Below are 25,852 nucleotides of genomic sequence, written 5' to 3'. Positions count from 1 at the left end.
TTTCAACGGGCTTAAACGTTGTGTGGAAACGGCTCGACGACGTCTTCGGGTGCCCTGAGGCAATTGAGGATGCACTACTGAAGCGGCTGGAAGACTTCCCGAAGATAGCTTACCGGGAAAATACCAGACTCCAGGAACTTGGCGACCTCCTGCTAGAACTCGAGGCTGCGAAAACTGACCCGTATCTCGCCGGTCTTGGCTATTTGGATACCGCAAGAGGGGTCAACAAAATTGTCTCGAAGTTGCCATCTGGACTTCAAGAAAATTGGATGTCGGTGGGGTCGAAATACAAAAAAGATCATGACACTGCATTTCCACCCTTTTCTTTCTTTTGCAAATTTGTTAGAGATCAGGCCAGCATGAGGAACGACCCGAGTTTCATCTTGCGTGCACAAAATGCGCCGTCTGAATTCAATCAGAGGAAGCAAGACAATGCTACCAAGACCACGCGGCAAAGATCATCTGTGTCAGCGAGGAAAACAGAAGTGGATCCTGCTTTTGCCAAGATTAATCAAGATGCCACTGCTAACGAACAGCAACCGGAATCGAGGGACTTTAAAAGGTGGTGTCCATATCACAAGAAACCTCACCCTTTGGAAAGGTGTCGCGCCTTCCGTGAGAAAACCTTGGAAGAGCGGCAATCTTTCATCAAGAAGCAAGGGATCTGCCTACGATGCTGCTCATCCAAGAACCACATGCAGTGGCAATGTCAGGCAGTTGTGAGATGCCTCATATGCGACAGCGCAGACCACGCCACAGCGCTTCACCCAGCACCGCCAACCTCAGAGCCGTCAAGGGCTAGTGGGTCTGATGACAGTACCACAGATGCCTCAGAAAGAAGAGTCACATCTAGGCGTACTGAAGTGGCAAACGCTGGCAACAGCACAAAGTCGTGTGCTAAAATCTGCCTCGTAGAGGTGACCCATGAGACTCAGCCTGAGAAGACAGTCAGAGCGTACGCGATTCTTGACGACCAGAGTAATCGCTCGTTGGTTAGGCCAGAACTCCTCAACGATTTCGGAGTGAAGGGGACGCCTACGCAATACACGCTCCGCACTTGCTCCGGCAGTACTGAAGTGGTTGGAAGAGTCGCTCATGGTTTTTTCGTGCAGAGCATGTCAGGCGAAGTCAAGTTTACTCTTCCACCTCTCCTCGAGTGCAAGGCAATTCCAGAAAACAGAGAGGAAATTCCGACACCTGACGCTGCAAGGCACTACCCGCACTTGAAGTCAGTAGCAAATCACATTCCGCCTCTTGAGGAGGCTGGAATACTGCTCCTCCTTGGCCGGGACATCCTAAGAGCTCACAAGGTTCGTCAGACAATCAACGGACCCCACGACGCGCCGTATGCTCAGAAGCTCGACCTCGGATGGGTCATTGTCGGCGATGTTTGCGTTGGTCGAACGCGGAAAACGGGCAGCGTCAACGTGTTCAAGACCCATGTGCTGGACAGTGGGCGACCATCACTTTTCGAGCCGTGCCCAAGACATTTCTTTGTTAGGGAGGCGCCGATTCTCTACTCTGCGGATAAGGTCTCAAAAGATTTGCGATTGGCAGCAACATTGGATGACAACCTGGCCCCGAATCTTTTCGAGACAACAGAACTTGACAACCAGCCTGCTCTCTCCATGGAAGACAAGACATTCCTCAAGATAATGAATAGTGAATTCACCCAAGACAAATTAAATAATTGGGTCGCCCCTCTCCCCTTTCGCACACCGAGAAGTCGGCTTCCGAACAACAGAGAACAAGCTCTGTCTCGTCTGCTCTCGCTACGGCGTACCCTACGAAAAAATCCTGAAACAAGGGAACGTTTCGTGAACTTCATGAACGAGCTCTTCATCAAGGGTCATGCGGAGGAAGCTCCACCGCTTCACGTGGACGAAGAATGTTGGTATCTGCCCATATTCGGCGTTCACCACCCCCAGAAGCCTGATCAAATCCGAGTCGTATTTGACTCCAGCGCTCAGTATGAAGGGGTATCTCTGAACAACGTTCTCCTGACCGGCCCTGACCTGACGAATAACCTCGTGGGGATTTTGATACGCTTCCGGCAAGAACCAGTTGCGGTTACAGCGGACGTCCAGCAAATGTTCTACAGTTTCATGGTTCGCGAGGACCATCAGAACTACCTGAGGTTCCTCTGGTTTAAGGGCAACGATATCTCCAGAGAAATCATAGAGTGCCGAATGAAGGTTCACGTTTTCGGCAACAGCCCATCGCCAGCTGTTTCAACGTATGGCCTTCGACGGACTGCCCAACAAGCTGCCCCACGATTTGGTGAAGATGCCAGGAAGTTCGTTGAAAGAGATTTCTACGTCGATGATGGGCTTAAGTCTCTTCCGAGCGAAGAAGATGCCATTAGTCTGCTGCAAAGAACGCAGAAAATGCTTGCAACAGCTAACATAAGGCTGCACAAGATAGCTTCGAATAGGCAGAATGTGCTGAATGCATTTCCTCGAGAGGACCACGCCCAGGGACTGAAGAACCTCGACTTCGGCACAGACGCGTCGCTTACGCAAAGAAGTCTCGGTCTACTGTGGGACATACGCGACGACAGCTTCGTCTTCAGGGCTCCTCGTCAGGACAGGCCATATACGCGGCGAGGAGTGCTGTCGACCGTCAACAGCCTTTACGATCCACTAGGGTTTGTGGCTCCAATAACGGTTCAAGGCAAGTACCTTCTCCGTGACCTCGTGACGAAGGGTTATGACTGGGACACACCGCTTTCGGACGAGAAAAAGCAGAGATGGGACGAGTGGAAGAACTCTCTCCAGACACTACAACACCTTCACGTGCGAAGAACGTATGCGCCAGTCTCGACGCTTGAAGCCGAAAGCAGGGACATTCATGTATTTTCAGACGCGTCCACAAGGGCCGTCGCAGCTGTGGCATATCTACGCGTGACTGACAAGCAAGGAAACAGACACGTCGGATTTGTCATGGGAAAGGCCAAGCTTACTCCACAACCAGAACACACCATCCCAAGGCTTGAGTTGTGTGCAGCAGTGCTTGCTGTAGAGATGACCGATTCTATACTGCGAGAATTCGACTTCCAGCCGAACTCGGTCACGTTCTACACGGATAGCAAAGTGGTCTTGGGTTACATATACAACGAAACAAGAAGGTTCTACGTGTATGTGGCCAACAGGGTGCAGCGGATACGTAGCAGCACGCAACCTGAACAATGGAAATACGTTCACACAGACGAAAATCCAGCAGACCACGCCACTAGAGCGATTCCAGCGGCACAGCTTAAGGGCACGAACTGGTTGTGCGGACCTGATTTTCTCTCACGACGAGAAGAGGAAGCACGGTCGTCGAGCTTCATCCTCTTAAATCCTGACGAAGACAAAGAAATACGCCCTGAAGTCTGCACTCTGGCGACGGAGGTGAACAAACGACAGCGACTCGGAGCTGAACGCTTTCATAGACTCTCGAACTGGAAATCTCTCACTCGTGCTGTAGCAAGTCTGATCCAGGTTGCCCATCGCGCAAAGAACGCATCACAAGGAGAGGTAGCTCCCGTTGAGGCGCTCTCCAAAGCCAGGCTCGTCATCATTCGCGCAGTACAGCAGGACGCATTTTATGAAGAGATATGCTGTATCCAGAGAGGAGAGCAGGTTCACAAGACAAGCTCGCTTCGAAAGCTTGACCCATTCTTAGACGCCAACGGCTTGATCCGCGTCGGCGGCCGCTTGAACAGAAGCGACCTTCCAGACGATGAGAAACACCCTCTCTTATTGCCAGGTCGGCACCATGTGGCGACGCTTCTCGTGCGCCACCACCATGAATGCGTGCAACACCAGGGCCGACACTTCACAGAAGGAGCCGTACGAGCTGCTGGGTATTGGATCGTCGGAGGTAAAAGGTGCATCTCATCCGTGCTGCAAGCATGCATTTCATGCAAGAAGCTGCGAGGGCGCTTTCACGACCAGAAGATGGCTGACCTTTCGGCAGATCGAATCAGCACAGATCCTCCTTTCACGAATGTTGGAATCGATGTTTTCGGTCCCTGGACGATTGCCTCTCGCCGAACGAGAGGTGGTGTTGCAAACAGCAAGCGCTGGGCAGTCATGTTCACTTGCTTAAGCATTCGCGCAGTGCACATTGAGCTGATCGAATCAATGGATACGTCGAGTTTCATTAATGCCTTCCGAAGGTTCCTAGCAGTGCGAGGGCCCGTCAAGATTATACGCTCTGACTGCGGGACCAATTTTATCGGAGCTTGCAGAGAACTTGGGATCAGCGCAGAGGGCATTCATCGCTCACAAATAGGCAAGTTCCTCAGCGGAAACGGCTGCAAATGGATATTCAATCCACCGCACGCGTCCCATATGGGCGGTGCGTGGGAGCGGATGATCGGCATTGCACGTCGCATTCTTGACTCAATGCTCATGCAGTCACGTCATCAACGACTCACGCATGACATTCTTGCAACCTTTTTGGCAGAAGTTGCGGCCATCATTAATGCCAGGCCCATAACTCCTACTTCGTCTGACCCCGAAGATCCCACAATCCTAACTCCGGCGACACTCTTAACCCAAAAACACGGAAGCGCATCTGTAACAACTGGGCAGTTAGATACAAGCAACCTCTACAAACGGCATTGGCGTCTCGTGCAAAACCTGGCTGACGAGTTCTGGAAGCGCTGGCGCACAACGTATGTCACTACTTTGCAACAACGCCGAAAATGGCAAGCAACAAAACCCGACCTCAAAGAAGGCGACGTCGTTCTACTCAGGGATAAAGAAGCAACCCGCAACGACTGGCCCGTCGGAGTGATTACACGAAGCCTGCCCAGCGCAGATGGAAGGGTGCGCAAGGTCGAGCTGAAAACAGCCAAAGACGGGGTTGTGAAAACATTCTTCCGGCCAACAACAGAAGTTGTGCGTTTGCTGTGACCGTGATATAGTGGTGGCGTCTTAACAACGGAAGACACCAGACGGGGAGTGTTCTGTGCGCGTCGCGAATGCATGGCCAGACTTTTCTTTCAAGAGGGAAGCGGGCCTCCCTTACCTTTATGGCTTTCTCTTTCACTGGCCCCCCGCGGACTCCAAGCTGTGCGCGAGAGAAAGGACCCCGCTCCCTCCGTTCGGTTCCTGAAAGAAACCCAGTGACGACGCTTCGGGGTGGTCGGCTGTTGTTTTCCGTGCCTGGGGGCGGCGACGGGGATGGAAACCACAGTTGGAAAAGCGCGGGACGGGCAGACTCGCCCCACCAGCCCTAGAGACCGGACCACTTTTTTACGGGGCTAAAACTGAACGTTTTGTGTATTTTTAACTTGCTTTTTTGACCTTCTCAGTGTAATTAAAGTTTGTTTTAAATGTTCAACTGCGTTCGACCCGTTATCTAGCTGGACAGCGGACGCTTTGATCCCGTCAAGTGCGATCCGCGAGGCCAGCATAGTACCCTTTTCTTCGCTAGCAACCTCGCTAACATTACCAGCGACGAACACACGTGGTGACTGTGCCAAATTGTTCGCAGCTGGCCTAGCTGTCTCTACAGTCATCTGTTGGCACAGCACCTCGTCGCTCTCCTTGCGGCCTTTAACGGCCTCTGTTGCCACTAAGGCATCGTTAGCAGCTAGCCTTTTCCCTTCACTTATCAATCGGCAGCCAATCTCACAGGCACTACTCTTTTCGTCGGCTTCTGGCGAAAATCTGCTAGATGCTTCCTCATTCTTTCGCTCTGTACTATCTACAGAATTCTCAGACAGCCGTTGTCTCTGTGCCATTAACTGATCACAATACTGTATTTCTTTGATCAGTGCTGCCTTCTCTCTCTCATACTTTTCCTGTCGCTCACGTTCGCGTTCATTCTCACGTCCGTGACGCTCCCACCTAAGAGTAAGTTCTTGAAGCTCCTGCTTCCGTTCGTTCTCGCGTTTTTCACGCTGACGCTCACTCCTAAGCTCACGACGCTCTCGCAAACGTACACGACGCTCTCGCTCCCGTGGCTCCTGTATCACCTCCCAAGCAAGCTCAATGCTTTTGTCATCATTGCCACTATCGTTAATCGCCTTTATGATAGCTGGCGTTTCCATCCGTTCGTCCGCCTCAACTCCCAAATCGTCGCACACCAACAACAAGTCTAACCTCGTCAACCTTCTAAGATCCATGGCAGCTGCCCCGACAGGTGGTTAAAACTGTTTTCCTTAATTAATTTGTGCAAACACACAATGCAAAAAATTCCCGATTCCCAGAACTATCAAAATTGAACACACAACCTTTGAGTCTGGCGAATCATAAGGAAAAAAACCACGCGCTCACTTACGGTTAAAGCACCCTGCCATCCGGTTCATTCGTCCGCTGTTCCGGTTCCTCCGGACTCCCTGGGTCGAAGGCTCGCTCCTTCGCAACTCCCAGTCTCTTCGGACCTCTTTCGACGAAGGCTCTCTCTTCTTCGCTCTTCCCGGTTCCTTAGGATCTCTCTTGACGAAGGTTTATCCGTAGCGCTGCCACCAGCTGATGCATTCGGAGGCGATCCCACCGCTGCCACCAGATGTAGGGGTTGGAGGTCGGGACGTCGGGATGAAAACCCAAACTTGGGAGGGATTTATTCTACATTTTGTACAGGGAGGTGAGCGTCAATTAACAGACGTACAGTCATTACGGGCCGACAGCAACTCGGACGCTGCGGCCCGCGGCAAGAAGTTCGAGAGAGGTGAATCAGGGAATCAGGGCATGTCCCAGAATGCTCAGGTCTCTCTGGAAGGCTTCTTATAAACCCTTCGAGCACTGCAAGTCACGTCATGTTTGACCATTGGGAGAGTCCACTCCAATGACGCCACTTTCAGCCAATGGTAGGCGCCCGTGTCGTGGTGTCACACCTGGCGGCTTGCTGCGGTCTTGCCTCGCAGACTGGCAATGCACTTCGAACGAGGAGAAGGGGAGGGCTGCACCTGCTCCATTGTCGGATGCCCACCTGCTAATCCCGGCGGCGCACGAACTTGTTGGCTTAAACTTGTTTGCTCGGCCGCTTCTCTGGAATGCACTTTCCTGCTTCTGCATTCCTCAATTAGCTGTGCTGCCATCCGATGTGGTCTGGGGAACTCGAAGTAATCGCAGGAAACAGGTCCATATCTAACAATGCGTGGTAGTTCTTGGAGGCTCGGCCGAGTTTTCTGCGTGCTTATGCTTCGAGGCTCGGTCAAGTTTTCTGCGTGCTGTCTTCGTTATCCCCCAAAGAGCAATGAACACTCGGTCATTAAAGTATGTACAATGTGTTGTCTTATTTACAGTACCAGTCATTTCGTTCGTCGTCGTCGTCCGATGGCACAACTACATAAGGCAAATCTTCGTCCAGCGCGTCTTCACCCCAGTAAACCTCGACCTCTTCTTCATCTGTTCCAGTTGAAACCTGTGCGTTACCATGGACTACCTCGGTTGACTTGTGCTCTACTCTGTGTTCTGCAAACCTGTCACACGAGTCTATCGCAAGCTCGCTGTTTTTTCGCAGCCGCTTCATCGGCGCCATATTCGGGATTGGAGCGAAGTCGTCGCATCCGTTATCGAGTAGCGGAGCGGCGGCTTTCGCTCCGCGCTTGCGATTCTTCTATCGCCCTATCGCCCGCTTCGTCGGAGACTCGGCAGTTCTGCCGGCGCGGCGCAGGAGCGGAACTGCTTTTATACCCCCGTGGTGACGTCACGGCTTAGATCCGCACCTGCGCATTCGTGACCACCGTACGGCGCGGCGGGGCAAAGCTACGGTGAAACGATGCGGCGCGCGCGATGACGTCATTGCTCGGCGAGGTTTTTCTGCGCACGTTCGCCGGCCCGACCACCAGCCTAAACAGCATCGCTGTTAAAAGATTGATGGAGAATATGGGCCCATTTTTTCTAGGGTAATCAGTTCTAGATGCGCGCGCTGTTGACAGCGCAGTTGGTATAGACTGCGTTCTTTGAAACTGCAGTGGAGGTAACGCGGCTGGGTTGCAGTGTACGTTGGCATGAAGATTTTGTTAGTCTTCTTGTACATGGTGAGATGAGAGTGCATCTGAGAGCCTCGTTGCAGCGAGTTTACAGCAAGATTTCTGGGTCACTCATTAACCATAATATTACTGGCACGTGTTGGGACAAATGTGACACATGTGTCAACGACTCGAGTGCTGGGCCTTTAAGTTACTGCACGTAGGTTGGATCTACTCCATCCGTGATCGACAGCTTAGCTATAGAGTTGCAAGCACATGCCTGTCAACCTGTAAACTTCAGAACTCGTAAAAATTCCATGATCACTGTATAAGGTGGCACTATATATACGCACTATATATATTTTTTAAAGCTCGCGCGGCGCGCAGGTGTCTCGTGGCAAGCATGCGCAACGTATAACCAACGTATTAACAACGCTTGGTACACAAGCAGCAGCAAGCTTTACGCAGCACGAACTGAGAAGACACTGCGACTTTTTTTCGCTCTGTTGCTGTTGCCGATTTAGCCTCCTTCAGGAACTTGTGCGAATAATTTTACTCGAAGGAATCACCTCGCGCTGGTGTCCTTTCACCGCCAAGAGACTAATAGCGACATATATGGTTGGACACCGATGGGGGAAACTTTTTTGGGAACACAATTTATTTTTCGTAAAACTTGAAACAATGGAATAATCGCAGAACGAGGACCAACTTGGAAACATTACGGAAAATTCGGGAGAGTTGGTAGGTGCACAAATAGAGCCTGTGGTTTTTTGAAAACAGCAGCACTAGACGCACACAGGCCGAAGAAACAAAAAGTACATTTATGAGGCACAGTGTCCGTGCGCTTTCTCTCTATAGCGCTGCCGTCTTCAAGGTGGAGTCTCAACAAGACTGCCAATCAGCTTTGCTGAAGCGTCCATAACACGTGTAGTGGAATTTTCCGCCAAGCACTCGGTTTCAAAGCTAAAGCGTTTTTCCGAACCCCGCTGAGGGTGTGTAAGTTTCACGAGATACACACACAAGAAAATCATTCATCCACACGAAAGCGCTAGTGCACACGCACGAACATTTCTAATACGTATACTTTATAAAAAAAAGTATTGCAATCAGAAAAAAATTGTCATTTTTTTTTCAGTTTTTACCGTCTCCGATATACCATTGATTATGTGTAATTATGTAAGGAAAATGTGCAGTTCTTCGTACGTGTACTTCGTGTGATATCGAGACTTTTATTGTGAAAAATTACCTGACTCAGGTATGCTAAAGAGCGTAAGAACCCAGCCAAGTCGCTCTACATCGGCTCTTTTTTCACACCTCATTAAAGGAGGGGGCACGCCTGGAACGTACCCCCCCCCCCACCCGCTTTCTCTCCCTCCTCCTCCTTGATCGTCGACTGCTCCATCCCCGATCAACGCACTAGTCTTAGAACACGCTCCTGATGGCTAAAGCAGGCCCCAAAGCTTGAGCCGACCACCAGGAGAAATCAATGGAAACTTCAAAACGCAGTCACGCAAGCGCACATCCAGCCGATATTACGCCCCCCCCCCCCCCCGTTATCTTCAGATATCGCCAGCGCAGTCCTGAGCACGTGGCATTGCGCGTTCTAGAGAAGTCTGTTGGCCTCTGTACGTGCATGCACTTGCACATAGTGCATATGCACATATTACGTGCACGTATGCACATAGTACGTGCATGTACTGCAGCAAGAAAGGCGGATACTTTCTCTCGCGCATGCACTGGTTGGCTGAGTGAACGGCCTAAACACGGCACCTCACGCCGCGAGAAATTGATTCATCCTCCGCACCGGCAGGGCTTTCTCTCGGGCTCGCTAGTCGTCTGCGAACGCGCGGACTCTTGATGGAACACGTGCCCCGAGGAACGAGGAACAAACTCCGCGAAAGCACAGCCCTCCACCACAGACGTGATTCTCTTCATCAGTGCTGCTCACGGACGCGCGAGTTGCCATTGTGTGCGACAAGCCTTTGATCCTTTTGTGCTGTTCTGTGGACGAATGCTCCTATTTGCTCCCATCCGAGACAATAGGTCCTAAACGAGAAAGGAAGAGAGAGAGAGAGCTACCGGGCGAACCAACGACGGAGACTCCTTTTCCGGGCCTGCATTACGGCACGGGGATCGTAATTTGCGAAAGTGCTAAGTGGGCTGCGTGCACGAGGCATAGAAATGCGGCGGTGAGGATGTGCGGCCCCCAGTCGCCGTAATACATAAATTTCGTGCCCGCGGAGGCGCAGCACGAAGTTGCGTTTCTTTTTCAGGCCTATAGCTGCCACTCGGCTACGGCCGTGAAAACACCGCTCTGGTTATTACGCTTCGCGGCAAATGCCTCCGCTCCGGTGGTCTCGGAAGATGCGTCAGCCAGACGCGGCGGCGAAACCTTGGTCTCTCCCTTGTAGGTATACATAAAATGCTGCGCGCAGCAGGGAGGGGGGGAGGGGGGGTCGCGTTGGGCGGGGCTGCCACTGAGCCTTGAGTAATGAACGTTCTCGTCGGCTGCGATGCGTGCTTTCGTGATGAGAGACCCTAACGAGGCGGCGAAAGTGACACCCAGATGGCATGAGATTCGCCGCCAATGATAAACGTAAATAATTTGCTGAGACGATGTACTTATATATGTATTCGAGGTAGCCGTGAAGATGCCCGCCCCCCTCCCCCCCTGCCCCTCTCCCTAACGAAGGCATCGAATAAAGGAGAGGAGCTGTCAATCCAACAATGTTGCTTGCATATTGAATGCATGCGCGGTCATGAATTACGTAAGATTGCGTACGATATAGTTGAAAACAGTCACGCAAAACAACCCAAAGCACAGAAACGTGCCACAATTATATATATCTACGAGAGAAACAAAACACAGTAAACCCTCACAAAGTGTACACATGTTGTTTACTATATATTTAACCTCAGAAAAATATTGAAATTGCGGCTTCTCTCTCAAAAGAATAAACCTCTCAAAAGAATAAACAAGAAAGCGTGGGTTTATGCCTTGATGACTGACCCATAACCACAAACTTAGTAGTCTCGCCCTATCAATCGTTGAAGATATCTTCTTGTGGCTTGGGCTCCTCCTTTGGTTAAAAATAAAAAAAAGAAGGGCTTGAACTCAACCTGTAGTAAATGCTTCTTTTTTTCTTTAATTTGTTGCGTTCATTGTCTTTTGCACGTACTACGCGTACGATCAGTAATAAAGCAATGAAAGCAGCGATCAATTAGTGCATTTCCTCCGAGCTAGCTATGTGGAACGCGCGTCTCTATAGTTGGTTGTCTATCAGGCTTTATCATGTTCATGGATTGTCCCGCAGCACTCATTTAATTATTGGGCATGCTTAAAAATGGTTCGCTTTTTTTTCTTCTGTAATTGACGCATGCCTGCTCCTTCATCCCACCCTCTCCCCCAATTTTCAGTAACAATAACTTTACCGTCCTCGTTATGTTCGTTATAGGCAAAAGGTAGAAAATTAAGGCAGTCCTTACCGAGCGCTCAATCACAGCATCTAAAGACATTCAACCTGCGCCGAAGTTCTCGGGCGAGAGCACGCGCTTTTCTGGCGATGATGATGATGATGATGGAAAACTTTATTTATGCCTCTTTAAAGGGAAGGGGGCAATGGAATAGAGGGTGTGGGGAGGAGCTACTTGAAGTAGGCCTCCTTTATCCTCTCAGCCCATTCCAGGATGGCCTCCTGAAGATCGGGCCAGGAGCTGCGCAAGGCAGCCTCCCACTGCTCCCCACTAGATATTAATTGCTTGAGGAGAGCTATTTAACGGTAGGAATCCGGCCAGTAATGGGCCGAGTAACTAGGCTGCGCGAAAGCACGTGGTTAGCGCATCCGGCGCTCTTGCATCGGTGGTGACAGGCCGACAACTACAAGGAAGGGCGAAAGAGCCAAAGAGAGTTAGTTATTGGCTTTAAAAGAAATGCTGCGGGGGAGAGCAATGTACGTTGTCGCGTCATGTAGCTATGGCGCCTGGTCTCAACACCGCGGTCGTCCACATCCGCGTGCTATCACTTTTGCGTCTTCTTTTTTCCCTCGAACAGCCAACGACTGGAATGGCCTTGCGCACAACATCGTTTCTATACCCAGCTCATCTGCATTCATACAAGAAATTGCCTCGCATTAAGCCTTGTAACGTCTTGGTATTCTCGGTTTCTCATATTCTTTGTATTCGAAGGCGGCGGTGCTCCTCTCTGATGGCGTGCGGTAGCAAGCAAAAGGCTTTTGTTTCTGGGTGACGCCCGCATTGCGCGGATACTCGTCGTTGTGCGCAGCATTGCTATGCGCAACATTATAACCCAACCCTTACTTAATACACTTATGTAATTTCCCTTATGTTTTACCCTTATGTAATTTACCCTTATGTAATACCCTTATGTAATTACCCTTATGTAACCCTTATGTCTTTAAGGAAATAAAGTGAAAGTGAAAGTCTGTGAAGAGCACAGGCCCATGACACTTGTGACCTCGTCGCGGTAGCTCGGCCACCGCGCGTAAGGAACGATGGGACCGAAAGAGTTTGAACTATACAGCGTATTGGCTCACGCAAAACCCACAGCAATAAGCTGGGTGGCCGTATACATCACATCCTCGCCTAATGGCTACTGATTGAAGGCAGCAGTGACACTTAAGATGCCTTTCGGTCTCCAAGCATGTGTCGTCATTGTCAATAAATCGAACGTGTGCATTTATGCAACGTGAAAGCCTGCAGCTGCGACACAAAGCCACCCGACGAATCGTGAACGGTGTGCTCTGGTACGGCGACAAGCATGCATGCTGCTTTGACTGTTTGTTAAAAGAGCATTCGAAAATGTGGTGTAGAAGTCCATCTGATTTCAGAAGATGGTTTCGGAACGCGGCGAACGTCACATGTCGTTCTAGTTCGTGAAGGCCATGACACTTAAACACTCAAAACGATCTGCGATATTTTCCTCGTTGCTGTTTTGCCCACGACGGGCGGCTCTCGAATTTCCTACCAAGTATACGTGACATGCACGTGTTCAGGTTATCAAGAAAAGCAACTGAAGATAAACGTCCGCGCATGTGGTCGCAAGAGAAATGACGCGCAGCAGCCAGAGCCGCCACACACGAGTGCATGACACAGGTCACATTACTGTGACGGTGCAAGATCAGACTGGGGAAAGTGGTGACCAGGAAGGGTTAATGAGGCTCTCTGGGGGAAGTGCGTTTTCCTTCAACGTCAGTGGCTTGTCCTGTAAGTGATAGCAGTGTCGTGCGTCCTTCTCATGTTTGCCCGTGATTTTGGAGTTAATACATCCCTTAGAACGAATGCTTACATTTGGCACTTCGTAAGAATTTATCTATAGGTCTCAGGACGGGTTACGACATCGGCAAAGGTGGGACAAATCACAATACCACCAGGTACAGTTTCTTCACAAATTATGTGAAAGAGGGAAAGAGAGGAGATAGGAAACGCAAGGTGGGCAACCAGACGCATCTCCGGTGTGCTACGCTCCACGGGAGCAAGAACATAAAGGGACGAAAAAAAGAAAAGAAAGGGAGGCAAACAAAGAACAGAAAAGAAGACTGGCGACTCCGTGTCTTAGCGTACCGAAGCTATCAGAAGCCGATTCCGACAAGGCAGATAAGGAACGCAGCTTTAGGAGGTCACCAACGCTAACTTCGGACCAACTTCAGAGATTGGCGGGAGAGAGGCTAGAGCAGTTGCTTTTGCTTGTCGTTAATCTTAATCATCACTATACAATCAGCTGGATTGTAGTCCACTGACCGTATACAGATGCTGCTGGAACACTGTCATTACATTGCCCGAGAAGGCTTCCTATGCTTATAGCTAACCAAAATTGGTCCCCTTGATTCTCCTTCTTCACGTCCAGAAGAAAGCGAAGGCATACTAGTGGCTTCTGAAAGTGACTGGCCAGTGCGAGCGCTTTTTAGCGCATGGTGCTTTGAGATCGCGTGTACGGATTAACTGCCTTCCTTCCTTACTAACGCTTTTCCTGCCCCACCGTAGGTTATCCAACCGGACGGCTTTCTTGCTAACATCCCTGCCTTCTCACTTTCGTTTTTTCAGTCTCTCTCTTTTTGGTACTGTGATATACAGACTGAGAAAGCTGAATGAGGCACAGGACGGGCTTTTTTTTCCCTATACGGGCTATTCCTTACGAAAGGACTAAGGAAAATCCTCTGGCGAAGCGAGTAGTTATATAAGTCTGAACGAGAGAAGGAAGGACGGAAGCGCGAATATGTGCACGCGAATAGAGGGCGTGTACGAGTGAGCAATCCCATTATCTCGCCTCACAACTGTTAAGCTAACTGAAGTGGCACCTTCTGCCGGGACTCGCACAGATGTCATAGCGATTTCACTGTTTTGGGCGTAAGTTTACTTCCTGTACAACGCAACCAGCGTGGAAGCTCGTCCAGTCAGTGACGGTTCTTTGTCTACAAGGTCTTGACAAAGCCTTCTGAACAGCTTTGGGGTGTGTGTGCGCCTCTTTAGTTTATATGCTGTTTGTGTATTTATCGCGATGTGTATACGGGAATAATCGCTAAGCATTTACCGCTTCTCCTGGACCTTCCAAATACTTTGAGAGCTCGATTCGTGATGTTCGCTTCCCGAGCGCCTTAATCGTTTTGTGTCAAATTTCTCGCGAACAACGCGTACGAGCCTGCATATATTCGGATTGAGTTTGAGAATTGAAGTGCCCTTGAGAATAGAGGCTGTTTGTTTTCAACTGTTACGGCAATAGGTAAGATTCTCGGCTGGCGCAGCAGTGGGACACCGATATTGGTACCGTCCTTACACTTACGTAGTTTTTTGACGAGGCTAAACTGTATATCTTTGTCCGTTCTGCATGCGTCTCCTATATTGTATAATGGAGATTGGTGTATTTGCCAAGCGTAGTTTGTAATGGCGCTTTCGCGCATGGTCGATTTGATCGATGAAATTAACAAAGTTTGCAAAGGGTTCATCATGTACTGGGAAAAGTGCTCTAGCGTCCGTTATTACTCTACATGGATGACTGGACAGCCATAAACAAAGACAACGCTGGTACTCTTGTTTGAAGATTTATGTACGACAACGGCATCGGCACGCGCGTCTGATGTTCCTCATTTAAAGGCAATCGTATGGATATACTGGTCCCGCAAACTTTAATGCTTTGGACTATACTGCAGAAAATTTACTGCGAAGTGCTCTGTAAGATGACAGACGTAATTCCTATTAATTTATTAAGGTCACAACAGCGCGACTTAGGGCCAGAATGTCCAGCTATGTCCGTTTCTTGGTAATGCTGGAATAATAATTACGCGTGCAGAAATCTCCTTCTTCGGTGGCGGTGACCTTCGCGCTATTTTATTGGCTTAAAAATGAAATGGTGGAAAAATATAAAGTGATTTCCGTTGCATAACCAACGTCATGTGCTGGGGCGATGCAGATCTATATAACTGCCATGTAAATTCGATTGCATCGAACGTTAACCTGTTTGAGGCGGAAGTCCGACGAAAGAACTGTATGTTGTCATGTGTCTTTGTCGCTAGCTGAACGACAGCAGCCACGCATCCACCACATGATTTTTCACGGTATAGCCAGTAAATTAGCTCAGGAATAAATTTAAACGTGCTCGCAGGCATCTGGGAAATCTTAATGGCGATGTATGTTATGGGCTCACTGCCCCAGTCGTTCTGATATCCGTCGCTGGCGCCGTTGTCCGCCAGCGTCTGTCGTAGGAAGCCCAAAGGGCTGGCAAGTTTGTAGAGAAAAAAAAAAAAAAACGTTTGCAGTGTTCTGAGCGGATGTGAACTCCGCTCCCACCGAGCAGCAGTTTCGTATTACGACAGAACGATATACAGATGTAATTGCGGCGGTCGATCGCTTATCTGTGAAAGTGGGTTCTCGTATGCTAACACCAACCGTGGTGCGTTGCGTCGTGCAATTATTCATATTTTTCGCGGTGTGTTACTCCAGTAATGAACAAATAAATGGCACGCAGAAGAAAAGAACACGTCAAGTTGCGTCACAATCTCAGAAAGTACGTGTCTTTCTGCTGTATATCCTACCGTCTGAGTGCGATGCAATATTATCAGGACTTCGTGCGGCCCACCCTTATAACGCTGTTAAAAAAACAAAGCTGGAAAGAAAAATTATCCGCTCTTATATGACAAGCGACTGCGAACAACGGTTTCCGCTGCATGTCAGGTTCAGGGGATGTGGGCCTCAGTGCTTTTAATAATTTGCACATTCGTTCGAACGCTCTTCATACCACGACTGATATGGCTTTGATTTACGATACAACGGAAGCCGCGTGTCAAGCAAACGCTAATCTTAAACAAAGATGCTGCGAATAAGCAGCATTTTTCTTGCGCATTTAAGAACTGAATAGCAAGTTAAGTAGCCGTTCGTATCTACCGGGGGCTTCATGCAAGGCGCAGACAATTGAACACTCCATTGAGTAGCAAGCAAAGATCTGGGGCATGGATGCGCTAGCAGCGGTGATGTGTGAACGCTGATTTCATTGCTTTTGCAGCCGAAGAAATGAAGTATTTCTGTTGGACGCTAGCCGACTATAATAAAAACGAGAAAGCAGCCTACGGAGATAAAAAAAAAAAGGTTTGAGAGCATGTGAATAGTATTTGGTAATAGCCACTGCACAATACAAGTTTTGGCTTGAACAGTGTCATTTTGACATATATAGTATACGACGGAAAGAGCGAGGTGTAAAAGCATATAGTCGAGTCCGCGGTATACGAAAAAAAAAAAAGAAAGCAGTGGTGTAGGCTGTGTGCACTGTGACGTCTGACAGTCGGCTGTCGTGGTAGCGCGCATACACGGCCAAAATTGGCGTTCAGGGCTTTGCGCAGTTACACGGGCACGCTAAAGTTACATCGCAGCGCGGTTGAAAAACGCATGAATGTCATTGCCATTCTTCGGGAACTTCGCGCGCTGTCCGATATTAAACCGTGCCTCTAACCATTTTCTCGCATCACTGTTTCTCTCTCCATAGGTGCATACCTGTGCCGTCAGGTCGCATGCTCGCGTCGTGTGGAGGCGTCGCTGCAATAGCACTGCCGCCGTGCCGAGAAAATGAAAATGGCGTTGCTTTCCAGACTGCGGAGGACGCAGTCCGCCTAAGCAACGCGACCCCCATGTGCCCGTTAGAGCCTCCGTTGAACCGCTGGCAGGGCAGGTCGTTGTCGCCCCTATCGTATACTCTCGACGCCGGACGACGACGACAACAGTGCGGCCTTTGTAGAGCTTCGCGTGGAGCTTCATCCACTTGGGGATAATTACGGCTCAATGGCAGATGTTGCAGTCAGGCGACGGTCGACGGGTTTGTCAGTATGTTCTTTAGCGGAGAAGATAGTGCTCGAGATGATTCCGAAGTCGCAAGCAAACCTCGTTCCACGACGTCTGCCATGCCTCGCGAGAACATAATTTCTAACCCGCCGACGAATTAGGATAAGGCAAGCGGCGGCGAGCCGAAGCCGCTTGCCGCTGCTACATACGGCGAAGACGACGGAGGCCCATTCCGCTGAGCTGGTGCAAATGAGGGGAGCGCAAGCGCCAGCTCCGTCCCGTGGAAACGGACCATCCGTGCACTGTGCCGTGAGGTTGAATACGTCACACACTACGTCACTCTCTCTCTCGTTAGTTTCGCCGTCATAAGAATCCCCCATCGCGTATCGCTGCAGCAGGCTAGACGACTTTTTGTCATCGCCCCGTTTCGAATGGCATGCCGATGAACAACGACATGCATCGAAGTGCGCGGGAGGAGGGCCTTCTGCATACACACATCATATGCATCGCGCGTTTCGCCGTTGGCAATACGGCGTGCCGATGTATTGCTTCGAGTGCATGTCGCATTAACGTCGACAGTCATTCTGAGATTAGTTCTGTCCAGTATTTTTTTTAAAGAGTGTATTACTGTCATTGTATAGCAAAAGCAGCGGAAGAATTCTATACTGCCTGTACATTACTCAGAGGACTAAGGATAACTCCATTTGAAAGAATAATGAACAGGATACAGAAACTCCTCCTATGACTAGCGATGATGTCAGAAGGGCCTCGCAAGACATGAAACTGTGAAGAGCGCCAGGAGAAGATGGAATAACAGTCGATTTAATCAAAGATGGAGGAGACATAGTGCTTAGAAAACTGGCGACTCTCTATACGAAGTGTCTATCGACTGCAAGGGTCCTAGAAAACTTTAAGAATGCAGACTTTATATAATCCACAAAAAGGGACACGTTAAAGGATTCAAAAATTATAGGCCAATTAGCTTACTCCCAGTATTATATAAAATATTGACAAAGATAATCTCCAATAGAATAAGGACAACACTGGACTTTAGTCAACCAAGGGAACAGGTAGCTTTCAGGAAGGGATACTCTACAATGAATAACATCCATGTCATCAATCAGGTAATCGAGAAATCCGCAGAGTACAATCAGTCTCTATATATGGTTTTCATAGCTTACGAAAAGGCATTTGATTCAGTAGAGATACGAGTAGTCATAGAAGCATTACGTAATCAAGGAGTACAGACCGCTTACGTAAATATCTTGGAAAATACCTACAGAGGTTTAACGGCTAACTTAATTCTCTGCAGGGAAAGTAGAAAGATACCTATAAGGAAAGGGATCAGACAAGGAGACAAAGTCTCTCCAATGCTATTCACTGCGTGCTTGAAAGAAATATTCAAGCTACTAAACTGGGAAGGCTTAGGAGTAAGGATCGACGGCGAATACGTCAGCAGCCTTCGGTTTACCAATGACATTGTTCTATTCAGCAACACTGCATACGAGTTAGAACAAATGATTGAGCACCTTAACAGAAAGAGTGTAAGAGAAGGGTTGAAGATTAATATGCAGAAGATAAAGATAATGGTGAAAACCGGGCAAAGGAACAAGAGTTCAGAATCGTCAGTCTGCCTCTAGAGTCTGTGAAGGAGTGCGTTTAGTTAGGTCGATTAATCACAGGGGACCCTGGTCATGAGAAGGAAATCCATAGAAGAATAAAAACGGGTTCGATCGCATACGGCAGACATTGTCAGCTTCTGACTGGAAACTTCCCATTATCACTGAAAAAAAAAAGTGTATAATCATTGCATTTTACCGGTGCAGACATATGGGGCCGGGACTTGGAGACTTACAAAGAAGCTTGAGAACAAGTTCTGAGAACAAGAGCGATAACGAAGAGTGCTAGGCATAGCCTTGAGAGACAGAAATACAGCGATTTGGATTAGAGAGCAAACGGCTATAGCCGATATTCTCATTGACATTAAGAGAGAAAAATGGCGCTGGGCAGGACATATAATGCGTAGGTTAGATAACCGTTGGACCCAAAGGCTTACAGAATGTGCACAAAGAGAAGGGAAGCGCAGTAGAGGAAGTCAGACGAGTAGGTCGTGCGATGAAATGAGGAAGTTCGCGGGTGCAAGTTGGAATCGGTTGACGCAGGACAGGGGTAATCGGAGATTGAAGGGAGAGGCCTTCGCCCTGCAGTGGACATAAAATAGGATTATGATGATGATGATGATGTTCACTACTGTATGTACGATATAAACCGATCAGACGTGACACGCTGTCTCTTGTGAATCGGAGCAAGCGGATTGCAATTCCCATTGCTGCCAGGCGCGAAGCAATGCATTCTAAGTGGCGTCTTGACCGTTATAGCTTGTCATCGAGCAGTCATGACCGCGACACTTTAGAGGGGGAGTTTAATGTCCATCGTGCTCGGGCGATCGTGCTTCCCTATGTTGTGACGCTACAAAGTATTTGCACAATTTGCTTGGAAGTAACATTTACTTTTACTGAAGCATGAGCTGCAGTGCTAATTACGTTCCACCGGCAGCATAGCAATTCACGAATACGCATTTTATTACGACCATTCGGAAACAATAATTTGCTTCGCGTTTTCTTGCGGTACATCCCTTTCGTAATAACAGTGCAAGGAAGACTCCCGCCGCATATTTGACTGAAACTGTGCGGAAACACTGCCACAGGAAAACTTCCTACTTGCTCGAGGCATCATTTTAGTTGCTTCCGTTATTGCTTTGCTCGTTGGCTTCCTCGAGCACATCACGGTCATCGTGTCGCCCTAAATTACTCGGGCGTAATTACGTCAGCGCAGTGTCAACGCTGTCAGTCACAAAAAGAAAAAAAAGAAGGAAAGAAAAATGCGACCGCTAACGACAGGATGCAACTGCGCGGCCATCCACTGCGCCTCTTTCGCGGAATACGGGATCCCGCCACCCGTAATGCCCTGTTTGTCGCCCCCTCTAGTAGGAGGTTGCGGCGACTCGCGAGACAAAAGAAACCAAAGCCCATCGCGCGTTCTTCAGGCAGCATTTCCCCGACATTCGTTTTGAAGGACAGGTGCACATCGTGAGAGACGGGGCGACCCTGGGAGAGGGGGGGGGGGAAGGGGGCATCCCATTTTTTCCTAGTGCCGTAAAATGCAGACCTACTTTTCTTTTGTCCGCTCAATAAACGGGATGACAACAAAGAAGACGAGATGTAGAGTAGGAACAAGCTGGAGCGGTCACGGGGATGTGCGGACTACTATAGAGGGCAAAGCAGGAAACGAAGTGTTGGCATATGTAACTGCTGGTTACTCCGAACTCCGCACCTCCTCCTCGAACCTCTGCAATGCTTCGCGGCGTAATGGCGACGTATGCGCGCTCCTTGTTGTTCGAAGCAGCCGGCAGCCGCTGCCGCCGCTAATCAGCTGGCGTGCCGGACAAATCGGACCCACCGCGCCCGCCCCGAGGGAAGAGGCAGTGCCCGGCACTCGGCACCTTGTTATCTCTCCTCTAATGTGCGTCGCTAGTCGCCGCGCGGAGAGAGTCGAGTTACACCTCTGCCCCGGCGAGGTGAAGTGGGAACGGAAGCCGCGGAAGCAGCGCCCCCCCTCCTCCGCGTGGCTACCGGGCGCAGCGCCGCGGAGGGATTCCTCGACGCGTTCTGGCGGCGGCGGCGGGCTGGACGAGTCGGCCGGCGCGTCGATTCCGCCCTGAAGCACCGAAAAGTGGACTCCCCCCTCCTCTTTGCGAGCCGTGGGGGTGACCATCTGTCGGCAGGTCGTTATACGGTGTCTGTAATTGCTGGGTTGAACGGCCAACGGGGCGCCGCGGGCGACAACTCAAGGACCCCTGGCTACCGCCGCCAGCAGCGGTCCATCTTACGCCTTGGTCAAAGGAAGGGGAGGAGGGTGGCCTGGAGCAGGCCCGTAATCGCGCCCTGAGCGCCGTCCAATTGAGCCTCTCGCTCGCTAATAAAGCTTTTGCCACCTCGGGCGAGAAGTAGACGACTTGGTTGGAAAGAAGACAAACCGAAAGATGGGGGGGCGGAGGGGGGGGGGCAACAAGAGGTGGCGCCGCGGTTGCTACTAGGACAAGCTTACAAGGTGGCAGCAGGCGTGAGTTTGGCTTCTAGCACCTGCTGCGAACTCGACTGTGAACGCAAGCCGCTCAGATATGGGCATAGTATGCGTGGAGCCGCATGCTGCATACCAAGGGCGTTGTTGGAAGGACCGTGGTTGGAAAGGTCTCAGAGAGTGTATGCCATAAGGATGACTGAGGCTCCTGGGAGATGAGGAAGATCCGTCCGAAAGCGAGGAAAACTGATGGCCTTTTGTCTTCAACTTGTAGGAAGGTGTTGGCCAGGAAAGTGCTCCTGGACGCCTAATAAAGAATAAAAGTGGGCGGAAAATTACCTTGCACGACTACACGGTCTACAAAAAAGACCTTGGCTGGAAGTGCGGGCCTTTTGGGGTGTGTAGTGAAGCCGTCAAAAAAATTGTGCATCCTAGCCACCACTTTCAACAGCATCACCAGTGTAATAAATGGCCAGAGAGCTGGGCTGGCTGACGGATCTGGGCCCTCAATGCCACTCTATTGTTCATTTAGCTCCAGTCAAATCTTGCATCATGCGTCTAAACGTAAATTGCTGTTAAAGCTGTCACATATTGAAACCTTTCCTCCAGCTACTTTTAACGTTCATAACCTCAAGTTCTTTGGTGTAATGTGTCCAGATATTGCAGTAATGTGAAGCAGACCAGTTCGCGTGTACTGAGAGTGAGGGACTTGCTGATCGTGGCTATTGCATGCGTAACCATTGTGGAACAGGAGATTGTTCTCTTTGGCTAAAGCCCATTCATACTCTGAATAAGAATCAAAGTTTTGAGTACAAGTATCTGCAGATTTTGGTGCGAGAAAGCTCTTTTAGTACAGTGTCCTCCCTTGTACAGTTACTCGCATTCTTATTATACCAAGCTGGAAATATAATTTCACCACTCTTGGGTGGGGGTTATTCTGCAAAGTACTTGGAATAGCTGTTTGGCTGATTCCTATTAATAAAAAAAGTTACGAAAAAGAATTTACTACACGCACCATGCCATCGGAGGAACGAGCTTCTGCACAGACATGGAACGGTGTTGCTGTTTCTTGGTAACAGAGATGGACGAGCAAGGCGTGCAAAATATCAGGCGTTTTAGTGAACAATATGTGCTTAAAGAGAGAACATTTGCAGTGACATTTGAATGAGAACCAAGCAGTGGCTTGCGCCAACTGCTAAAGCCATTGAAGCAAATATGCACGTCATTGCATTAGTAGTCTGTAGCCTACCAAGCACACGCTATCTTCGTGGTGCAACATTGTGTTCCGTCAGAAGGGAAAAATACTCTCGCGGGGCGCCCAACTCTTCTCTCTTCAGGGTGACAAGACAAGCCGCATCCCTTATTGCCGGTCGCCTACTCAGCTCCGAAGAGCTCCGAAGTGGAACACGCGCGTCTGAGCTCAGTGGGCGGTGTCGGGATCGAGCTCGTCTCGCGTATCCAGCGCCGGCCTGGGGAAGGGTCGGGGACGTCGTCCAGGCGCGACGCGTAGCGCGATAGACACGCGGGCGTCATCCGGCACCGAAGGCTCAATTACGGCGCCGACCCGAAATGGGAGGACTCAAGGGGTGCGCCGGCGCATGCAAATGGTAAGAGCGCGCGTGCTCCTGACCAGACACCACGTGCAGGCGTCACTGTCGACGCGTCAGGAAAAAGAAAAAAAAATCGGTAGAGAAGAAGAGAAGGGGCATTTTTTTTTCTCCTTATACAAGCTATGGTATAAGCGTCTGACACTGGCTTGCGCAGATCGTGCCCGGCATTGCGTTCGCCGAAGCGCTGCTGGATTTCAATTGGAGCAGTGGTAGAAGAGTTGGTGCTAACGGACCTGCCCCTGCCGAAGTTGGCATCCGTCGAGCCCACATGCATGCTTTCGCTGAGCTTCGGACCCTGTTTCGGTTCCTTCGTTCCCGTTTACTGATTCAGGAGACTACAAGCGGGACCCCTGAAGGCTGTTTTTTTTTGTTTTCCGGGAGAGCCGTGGCTTCAACACGTCAGCAACGAAATTTACATGTCCCTAGAAAACAGATTGTGTGCGCGCCTGGTGGAAAGCGGATTACGCACAAAGGGTACGGCCTTTTCTTTTTTTTTTTCCGGCTGAAGACCTGCTCTTGATTGCTTTCGAAGTTCGAAGCTCGAGGGGCTGAAGGACACTCGCGAAGGTCAGAGGTATGCAATACACAGCAATGAAACAGCAGCTAAAGCGTGTCGTGACGTTTACTGGTGCAAACTATAGTCTGATAAATAATTCAGTCAAGGCGAGTGTGTGCCAACGTTTCTGGTTTCTGTGGGTCGTGTTGGTGGTGCCGGAACTGTGGAAGTTTATCTTGCGCAAGGAGTTCCCGGTGCACAATTTTGTCGCGTCCTGCATATATGAAGATGGTCGCTAAACAAGACCAACGTTTCTCATAAACACCGGAGATAGACTAGCTCCGTCAGCATAATGTTACACATGGAGGAACAATGCTAAGGAAACTATCACACACAACTCTTATTGTTTCCTTTTTTTTTGTGGATCGTGTGTAAGGTTATGCTGGTCGAACCATGCAGTCGATATGAACTGGCATAGAAAAATACTGTGTAACAGAAAGCTTCGCATAAATATATTCTTAAAGCACGTGGAATGCACAAAATTTTACTCACAGTTTCAATGTTCTGTTAGCCAATTGGGTTACATGCTTGCCTACTTCTGGGGGAAATTTCAAAAATTTCTGCGAAAGGTACGGTCGCGCAAAACACCGATCAACTTGAATAGGAGACGTGGCAGAGGTCACTGTCGCGCCCGTCCTTCGCTTGCCAGTGGGACAGTTATGCCATCAGGGTTCCAAGGGGCACGATTTTAGTGCAGCTATATTGAAACAGCTGATAATGAACCCAGGGAATTCATAAGGACATCGGCTGAACTTTTCTCTTTTGAATTAACTGCCGATAATGCAAACTTGCTGTACATTTCCTATTCTCAATAAAGAAACATTTCAAGAAAAGTGCAAGAAAATACAATTGTATTTTGTTGCGCTCTCAGACTTTCGACTAAGGCCCACTGATTTGCAAGAATCTTATTCAGATAATAAGAAGAATTAGTGCTATGTGCATTTTATTTGAAATAATTGATTGTTGTAGTTTCTTGAAAACCTTCTGCTACTGACAGCACGCGTGCACACGGCGTCACATACACAATATTGTACAATAATTGCATTTCTTAATGAGAGCGATCGCCTATTATGAACATCTTGCATTTTTGTATTGCACCGATGCCTTGCGCATGGCATTTCTCGTTTACGGATGATTTCTGTCGAATTTATGAACGGTGTCCGTTTCTTTTTTTTCTTCCACACGCAGGGCGCTGGCTGCCCCCGTCGCTGGACTCACGGCCGGCTTGACACCGACGAGGTTACCTGGGCGCCTTGCACCGTCGCAAGGCACAGCGTTCAGTGCTCCAGAACCAGTATGAACAGTATGAACAGCGTGTGCTGGAAGTGAAGAGAATCATCGTCCTTGCCTGAAACCCCATCGACAAGCGCCTTCAATATTCCAGTGAGGCCGGCGCAAAGCATGCTGCGGCAACTCACGCAATGGCGTCGAAACTTATTTCAGTGGCTGTCCCAGAGGTGCACACTTATTCGTAAGCGCGCGTCTAGCAGTGTGTGCCAGCAAAGTTGAACTGGCCTCACGCAAGCAACCTTGCACGTGAACACCGCTTTACAAGTGCTACATCAGCACACAAAAGCTTTCATCAAGGCGAGCAGTGCTGAATGGGAGGATCAGTGATACCGGAATGCAGACAGGCCTAAAAAATGTTGGATTTGAGACTCCTGCGCAACCGGAATTTCATGTCCACCGCATCACTGTCGCGGAGGAAAAACAGTACAGTTGAACACCGATGGATAAAGATGTCACCGTGGAGACAGGCCCTGGAAACGTTACCAGCGATCCAAGGAAAACATGATGCGTGAACTGGAGAACTTGTGACGTGTGGATGGATACGCGTGGAATGAATGACGGCGTCAGTGAAGTGATAACGTGTGTGGAACTTTCTTGAACTTGTGATCTTTGAGTAGTGGGCTGTGTATGTAACTGTGTGCGCACACAGGCGCTTGAGTCGATGCCACTGCGCAGCAACCGGACTCATTGTGGCAGAGCATCCTACGAACCGCTTAATGTAAGCAACTGTGCTGCGCTTGCGTTCTGTGTACACTATACGAGAGAGAATATATTAAAGAAACTATCACCAAATGAACTTGAAGCTTGCAGTGTCTTAGAACAAAAGTTTTGACAACACATACGGATGTCTGAAATGTATCTAGAACTGACAAGCTCTATAGCACTGTATTATTTATGTTGAACGCTTTGGCTGCCACTTCAATCAATTCCGTATACTGCCTTTACTGAGTACTTTTATTAGACGACTATATTCAAAGAAAACTTTTTATATAGACGCATACACTAGTCAGTGCACGTGAATAAGCACAATGGCGTTGTGTCCTTATTTGAAAGCCTCAAGTAGTTATTATGAACTGGAACCAGATTTATATTTCGGGTTTGTTAGGTAAGTAAAAAGGCATA

At 49.4% G+C, this 25,852-nt stretch overlaps 1 protein-coding gene across 1 annotated transcript in view; it reads left to right on the top strand.

The window, feature by feature from the left end:
• The window catches only part of unpg (homeobox protein unplugged), a 73,168-nt gene extending 47,648 nt beyond the window's left edge, over window positions 1-25,520 (top strand). Inside the window, exon 3 of the mRNA XM_070536889.1 lies at window positions 24,629-25,520. Within this exon, the coding sequence (XP_070392990.1) occupies window positions 24,629-24,740 (112 nt within the window). The 3' untranslated portion in view covers window positions 24,741-25,520. The remainder of the gene's footprint in view (window positions 1-24,628) is intronic.
• The last annotated feature ends 332 nt before the right edge of the window (window positions 25,521-25,852 follow it).

The sequence above is a fragment of the Dermacentor albipictus genome, chromosome 4 (assembly GCF_038994185.2).
Source record: "Dermacentor albipictus isolate Rhodes 1998 colony chromosome 4, USDA_Dalb.pri_finalv2, whole genome shotgun sequence".
Taxonomy (NCBI): Eukaryota; Metazoa; Arthropoda; class Arachnida; order Ixodida; family Ixodidae; genus Dermacentor; species Dermacentor albipictus.
Note: the sequence above shows the minus strand (reverse complement) of the source record. Positions and strands in the feature narration are given on the sequence as shown.